The 8,423-nt window shown below is 34.4% G+C and overlaps 1 protein-coding gene across 1 annotated transcript; it reads left to right on the top strand.

The window, feature by feature from the left end:
- Positions 1-2,828: 2,828 nt before the first annotated feature.
- Positions 2,829-6,752, top strand: LOC145004879 (transmembrane 9 superfamily member 1-like). The gene is made up of 12 exons (XM_078963896.1): positions 2,829-3,096; positions 3,920-4,112; positions 4,207-4,311; positions 4,415-4,432; positions 4,515-4,609; positions 4,689-4,841; positions 4,917-5,051; positions 5,127-5,293; positions 5,375-5,469; positions 5,547-5,920; positions 6,014-6,287; positions 6,389-6,752. The coding sequence occupies exons 1-12, from the start codon at positions 2,989-2,991 to the stop codon at positions 6,454-6,456; spliced, it is 1,785 nt and encodes a 594-aa protein (XP_078820022.1). The 5' UTR covers positions 2,829-2,988; the 3' UTR covers positions 6,457-6,752.
- Positions 6,753-8,423: the final 1,671 nt, after the last annotated feature.

Genomic DNA, 8,423 nt, shown 5'->3' with positions numbered 1-8,423 from the left:
GACGAGTCAGTTAGGCTTTTCCCGACTTTTGGAAACGCAAGGACTCGATGAGTTGCCTGGAAAATCGGCGAGTCAGCTAGGTTTCGCGATTTATCGAGTTCTGGAAGGACTCAACGAGTCAATGAACTGCACTCGACGAGTTGGGTCAACAAGGATTGTTGACCTTAACCGTTGACTTTGACTTTGACCAAGGGTTGACTAGTTTGACTTATGGGGGTATTCTAGTAAATTGGAAATTTATGGAAGTGGTTCTATGGTGAATATAGGTGGTGGAGTTCGCGACTGTGATTCGAGATTTGACTTTATCACTACAGTTCAACAATTGCGAGGTGAGTTTTCTTCACCGTACTCAAGGGTCGAAGGCACCACGGCTAGCCCTTTTGGATTGTTATCCTGATATGTTATGCTAGTATGATCCGTTAGATAAGTATCCTAGTAGATAGGATGATGTTATACTGTTATGATCTGTTAGATTGGTATCCTGGTAGATAGGGTGTTATTATGTTGTTATGGCATGTTAGGTCAGTTTGTATGTCTATACACTGTTACGTGATGATCTTATATATATATATATATATATATATATATATATGTGTGTGTGTGTGTGTGTGTGTGTGTATGTTTGATTGGTGGTTAAGGCTTATCTGCTTTGTACGAAAGCCAATAGACCTGGGCATTCCAACCTGATGGTTGTGGGCCATGAGTATTCCATCCCGAGGATGATTGGACTCGTGGTAGGTGGGCATTCCAACCCGATGGTTAGGGGCATGGGGTATTCCATCCCGATGATGATTGGACCCATAATATGTTAACATTCTAATTCGATGGTTGAGGGTCTGGGGTATTCCAACCCGATGGTTGACTGGACCCATAGTATGTTGTTTGTGATCATATGTGTATTGTTGTGTGTATGGGTATTTTGGGGGAACTCACTAAGCTTTGGGCTTACAGTTTCAGTTTTGGTTTCAGGTACTTCGGACGATCGCGAGAAGGCAAATGCGTGATCGTACAACTCCTCACATTTTATGACCTTGTTTCTGGGATACTCTAATATGTAACTATTTTGAAAACAAATTTGTCATAAACTGTTGGTTTTTGAATGTTTCAAAAGTTATAAATTATCATGATTTTTATGGGTGTTACATATTTTATAAACTTAGAGTTTATAAAAATCAAAGAATCTTTCTTATTTAATTAGACATGGCCGAAAGTTGATGATGATATGGGAGGTTGCATGTCAACCTTCATCATTTTGTCTCTCATGCTTCGAAAGGCTACCATTACTTTAAATTATTTTAATGGTTAGGCCTTACGTTGCATGCGCTATATAAGAGATGTATGGAGCTTGCATTTTAGTGTGTGTGAAACAATTATTCTTCTTCTCTTTTTCTCTCTAAAACCGTGGGCATGAACAGGGCTTGGAGCTCTCATTTTTTTGAAGATCATTCAAGTCTTTAGTAGTCCAAAATGCTTATTTGAGTTAAGCACTTAAAGGCTTAAGAAATACTTTATACAAGAAGAAACTAGCATTCCAAGTACCTTAATCTTTGATGGTGAATACTTGTAGAGAAGATCATGTTCTTTGATCTTTACATCTTCATCAACACTCCAAACCAAGTGGGTTCAAAGGCTTCAAATGTTATCTTTAAAACATCTTATGATTGTTTTTATTTCATTTTAATATCTATAAATGGATCCATGATAGTTTGGTTTTGTTATGAATTAAAAATAAACTTGTTATTTTTAAAGTCTTCCGTTGCCGTTTTTATGAAAAACAAACTTATAATTCATATCAAAATCCAACATTTCCATCCCTCTACTTTGTATAATGATATTTTCCACCCATCTATTTTGTAAAATGACACTTTCCACCTATCTACTTGGTAAAACATCACTTTCATCCCTCAACTTTGAACTTTCTAAAACATTATTTTTATCTCTTTCATTTTCTGAACTTTTATTTTTATCCTCGTTTTATATATATATATATATATATATATATATATATATATATATATATATATATATATATATATATATATATATATATATATATATATATATATATGATTATCCTATAGTTGGCATGCTCAACTTTATAAAATGTGATTTTGATCCATTCAACTTTGAACTTTGTAAAATATCACTTTTAATTATGATTTTCTAAACTTTAGTGTTTACCCCATCCATTGACAATCACTATCCATCAATTTTGTAAAATGTTACTTTGACCCCTCAGCTTTGAATTTTGTAAAATGTCATTTTAACCCCCTCGACTTTCTAAACTTTCATGTTTACCCCCGTAATATATATAATTTGATTTTTCTTAATAACTTTCGTTCGCTAACTTAAAAAAAAAACTAATTTATCATATGCTTATTTTTATTTATGTGTTGGTAGAAATTCGAGGTAATCAACGTTTCAACATAAATATAGAATTTTCGTTCATTAATTTTTTTTTAAATAACTGACTTGTTTTTTACCATATATGTATGGGTATAAATTCGATACGTTTTCGTGCTTATTTTTATATATATTTTTCTACACATTAGTTAGGTCACATATACTTACGTTTTCATTCGTCGATATAAATTAGAATTAGTCGGTCATTACCGATCTTGTAAATTTATTTATCAACAAATAACAAATACAATGATACATGATTTTTTGTCAAAATAATCATTAAAATTTAATTTATAAAACATAATGGTTAGGCTCAACAGTGGGCAACTAGTTCTATTACAAATTCAAAAATTAGAATAATATATTACTTTTTGTAATCTTGGTGATTATGTGTGATTTTAGAGGATTAAAATACACAGAGCAGTACGTATCTTGTTCGCAAAGTCGCAAAAAGATCAAAATATTAAGCAAAACAGAGTGGAACCTTTACACGGATCGGACATTGAAAGAACGTCAATTGCCCATAATATTCCCCTCTTTCTGAGCAATTGCCGTTAGATCCAAATCCATTCGCCGGCGATCCCGATGTGGTCCACCGTCCATTCCTCCTCCGGCCTCACGTTCGTCACAGTGTTCATCGCTTCGTTCCTCCTCATTTCATCGCCGGTGTTCGCTTCCGACTATGATCACAAGGTTATGTAACGGTTCTACCTGATTATCCTTCATTTCGGCTGTGGACATTTAGTCTTTAGATCTTTGGTCTCAAATGTCAGTATTTGCTAATTCTCGTTAGATCTAGGTACGAGCATTTGTTTAGTTTGTGAGGAAATCTAGCTCCAGAATTGAGGTTTCTATTTGTGTTAGGGTTTACGTCTCTAGTAACATCCGTGTTTCTGGTATAAGTATCTGACATTGCGTTACAGTGCACACACACACACACACTACACACACGCTTATCTAGCTACAAGCCTTAAACGAAATTTTGGATCCAGTAATGTTGTTGGCTGGGGAGTCCTAGCTGGGTGATAATGTGAAATCCGATCTTTGTTCATGGTAATACCAAGGATTTTGGCATGAGATTTGCTATATGATTCATATGTAGACAGTTAGTAGGTGGATGTGTTTTGTCTAAATTAGGGGGTAAATACGAGGTACTGGGAGCCTGTGTGTGGACAGATTGTTTGAATCTTGCAGCTGAATGTTTTGATCTATCATATTGGGAAATGATGGAAAATGAAATGCAGGAAGAATACTTGTCATATCAATGGAGATTTTGTGAACTAATGAATATATTCTTCATCCGAGGAGTCACTGGATTACATCACAATATATCCATGCACTTGATCACATCTGTCTCAAGTAGTCAAGTATTTAGCTTAGTTACATAAGCAATTCTTCCATTGATATATGATATATGTTAAGTCAGTTTGCAGTTTGCAGTTTTCATGTGAGGTGTTATCTGGGAGTGTAAGTTAAAAGAGACAAGCTTTAACATTTGTGTTCTTTTATTTTGCAGTATCAACCAGATGACACTGTTGACCTTTGGGTGAATAAAGTTGGGCCTTATAATAATCCACAAGAGACATATAATTATTACAGCCTTCCTTTTTGTCGTCCACCTGGTCATGCTGGGCACAAATGGGGTGGTTTGGGTGAAGTATTGGGTGGAAATGAACTGATTGATAGTCAAATTGATGTCAAGTTTCAAAGTATGCAGGTCTCCTTATATAATTCTAGTATGATTAGCATTTGTAGCTAAGAGTTTATGCTTACATGACAAATACATTCTTTATGCTTTCACAGAGAATGTGGAAAAGACTACTATTTGTGAGCTTGAACTTGATGAACCACAGGTCTTGCAGTTTACACATGCCATTGAGCATAATTATTGGTTTGAATTTTTCATGGGTATGTATCATGTAATATGTAATATGTTTTGTTATAAGTTTTTACTTTTCAATGTATCTCACCTCACCTCACCTCATTTTTTCTTGTTTGAACATGAACTCAGATGATCTACCACTGTGGGGTATGTATTCATCCAACTCTCTTAAACTTTTTTTCCCCCCATCTTTTATATTTATAATAATCCCATTTTTACTATCATACAGGTTTTGTTGGGGAGCTACATTCTGATAGGAATAATGACAACAAGTATATGCTTTTCACACATAAAAACATTACAATAAGATACAACAAAGACCAGGTCTGTATTTTAATATCTTGTATTTTGTTGGGTATCTATATCACCATTTTTTTTACACTCAGATCTCTTCCTTTTGCAGATCATCCATGTTAATCTGACTCAAGAAAATCCAAAAGCCTTAGAAGTTGGTAGAAAATTAGACATGACATATTCAGTCAAATGGAGCGAAACTAACATCACATTTGGTCGCCGTTTTGATGTTTACCTAGATTACCATTTTTTTGAGCATCAGGTAAACTTCATATACATATTTTTTTTATATACCGATTTTGGTCTATTCATTTATTAATTTTGTTACAATACACAGATTCATTGGTTCTCCATATTCAATTCATTCATGATGGTTATTTTCCTTACTGGATTGGTCTCAATGATACTAATGCGCACCCTTAGAAACGACTACGCCAAATACGCACGCGAAGACGATGATCTCGAAACTCTGGTATTTGCAAACTAAATTCTCGTGAAATAATTAACGATCTATTTAATTACATTTTCTTAAATCATAATAATTCAGGAAAGAGACGTAAGCGAAGAATCTGGTTGGAAACTTGTTCATGGTGATGTTTTCCGCCCACCTCGCAGTTTAGTGTTGCTGTCAGCTGTTGTGGGGACAGGTGCCCAATTCGCACTATTAATCCTTCTTGTCATCTTGCTTGCAATTATCGGCATGTTGTATATCGGGTATGCATGTTATCACTTATTAAAACACTCACTTGTCACTTCAACAAACTATAATATGTGTATTAAGTTATTTTTTTTTAGGAGAGGAGCAATTGTGACTACATTTATAGTTTGTTACGCTCTCACCTCTTTCGTTTCCGGCTACGTGAGTGGTGGGATGTATTCACGCAATGGCGGTATATACCTTTACCTTTACCTTTTACTTTTACCTTGTTTGTTATAACGTGGTAATTTGTTTGATTTAAATGAACAGGGAAGAAGTGGATAAAGTCGATGATTCTAACAGCTTCGCTATTTCCATTTTTATGCTTCGGGATCGGTTTCGTTTTAAACACAATTGCAATATTTTACGGGTCGTTAGCTGCAATTCCGTTTGGAACAATGGTGGTTGTTTTCGTCATTTGGGCGTTTATCTCTTTCCCTCTTGCGCTACTTGGAACGGTTGTGGGAAGGAACTGGAGCGGGGCCCCGAATAACCCGTGTCGCGTGAAAACAATCCCTCGCCCGATTCCCGAAAAGAAATGGTACCTCACGCCTTCTGTTGTATCGATCATGGGAGGACTTCTTCCTTTTGGATCTATTTTCATTGAGATGTATTTCGTCTTCACATCCTTCTGGAATTACAAGGTATGTGATTATATACCTTGATTATAATTTTTAACGTAACATGTGAATTGTGATTTTTTTTTTTTTTTTTAATTGGATTTGGATATTGGACAGGTGTACTATGTGTATGGGTTTATGCTGCTGGTTTTTATAATTCTTATTATTGTTACGGTTTGTGTTACGATTGTGGGGACGTATTTCTTGCTGAATGCTGAGAATTACTACTGGCAATGGACTTCCTTTTTCTCAGCAGCTTCTACAGCTATTTACGTGTATTTATATTCGATATATTATTATTATGTCAAGACCAAAATGTCAGGCTTCTTCCAAACCAGCTTCTACTTTGGATATACAGCCATGTTTTGCCTCGGCTTAGGAATTCTATGTGGTAAGTTTTTTAGGATACACTAAATTACAGATTTGGTCCCTGTGCTTTACTCAAAATTGCAAGTTTGGTACTTTTTTTTTTTTTTTTTTTTTTTTTTGTAGGAGCTGTTGGGCATCTGGGGTCTAACTTGTTTGTTAGAAGGATCTACCGAAACATCAAATGCGACTAAAAGTCTTGTTTTGTGTGAAGAAGAAAAGGACAGGTGGCAGTTTGTTGCCGATTTGACATACCAAGGGGAAAACCCGTGGCTTGGATCATGTATTGAATGTTGATTGAGGAGAGGGTGAAACAGGTAATTCACAAGGTTAATATATATATGTAAAACTCTTGAGGACTGAGACTATTGAGACTGAGGGAAACCTTGTTAATTTTTCTTTTTCTTATTATTTTTTTTTTTTATAAAATGTAGAAGAAAGGCACCTTACTTGATTTAGAGAAATATTGCAGAGATTGTTTTTTTGTCAAGTGTCGTTTTCTAAGTTTTTAACGAACAGCTTTCGCCTAATAATTAATTAAAATTAAAAATTTTAAACGAATTAATTTAAATTTTAAAATTTAATTATTTATAATGGAATTTCAGTTAAGGTTTAAAACTTCTGGATGTCAAATTGAGGTATTTATAATAATTACCAACAACATTCCAAACTCAAAAACCTATTAATGACCATCTTAAATGGATTTCTTCATTCTTCAATGAACTAAGTGTATATGTCTAAACATCATTGATCATTAATTTTGAACTAAAATGGATTTCTTCATTCTTCAATGAACTAAGTGTAGTCCACCATTGATGGAGCTTCATAGCTTCACCAAGTGAGTATTTGTATAGATTTGATTCAATAGATTGGACATGCAGAACTAGAAGTAGTCTATACTTGAACAACATTCAATACCTAAAAACACCGACAACTTCAATTTTGATAATCCACCATTATTGAGATTCAAAGCTCGGTACAAAAGTCTCAAATGAACAAGGAGATTACCTAGATATTTCACCAAATGAAAATGGTACTAGAATTGGAACGATTCACCAATTGTTCTTCAAATTTGATATATACTCTTTGAAATGAAGCTTCCTGTTCTTTCTTCTCTCAAAATTGTCCTATTGAAAAGAAGTACTCAAATCTATAGTTTAAACTTCTAAGTCTTTCACAACTTAACAACCAATCAACTTTTTTTTTTTTTTTTTTTAATTTATTTATTTATTTATTTATTTTAAAAACTGCACCTTTACACATATTTTCTTAACCTTTTATGTTTCATAATTACTAATTTGACCCCAATACTTGCTTGTTCTTACACTTAAGGTCTAACACAAGCTAATAATGTTAAGTCTAAGTTGCAAACCACAACTATATTTCTTATGAAGTCAATTCCTAAATATAAACTGTTAAGCTTCAATTCTAAAACTTCAATAAACATTTTCAATTAATAAAGCTTATTTAATTAAATTTAAATTTGAAATTATAAATTTGATTTAATTAACTCTAAAATTCCTGTCTTGAAATGTAGGTGTTATGGGGTGGGTGGTGGTTAGCCCTTTTATATAATACTATCCTCATAAAACTATTAAATTTAATATGAGAAAAATATGGGAGAGAAGTCGTATAAGGCCATCCTGTATACACATCACGAGAAGGCTGGTGGTGTGTATACATCTCATTATCTTCTTCTTCCACCCTCCTTCTATTCTCAATCCGGTATACTCACAACGAAGGAATGTGGTCGTTGTGGGTGTAAGTTGCAAGAGAGAAGGGGAGAGGAAGAGAGAAGAAATAGTTCGTGGTGAATTGTGGTGGCCAACACGAGAGACCACGCTCGTGGTTCCAGATCAGTACCACGAGAGGAACATGATGGTGTGAACGGAAAACCACCGTGGCCACCTGGACCACGAATGGCTTCGTGATACCCATACCAGAGGGCCTAAGTATAATCATCATTTCAAGTTTTATAATGATCAAAAACCACAATAAAGTTATGCCAAAAATAAAACTCACATTGAAACCAATTGAACCGAAAAGCACCAAATCAGAGACCATGTTTGTAGTTTCCTATTAGGGTATTCCCTTCCAATTCACTCAACTCACTGTTATATCAACTCCACATAAGTTTATCTCTCATCTTTTTTCTATCTCC

Source organism: Lactuca saligna, chromosome 7 (genome assembly GCF_052625555.1).
Source record: "Lactuca saligna cultivar CGN05327 chromosome 7, ASM5262555v1, whole genome shotgun sequence".
Classification (NCBI taxonomy): domain Eukaryota; kingdom Viridiplantae; phylum Streptophyta; class Magnoliopsida; order Asterales; family Asteraceae; genus Lactuca; species Lactuca saligna.
The sequence above is the reverse complement of the archived record's forward strand: the minus strand, read 5'-3'. Positions and strand labels throughout refer to the sequence as shown.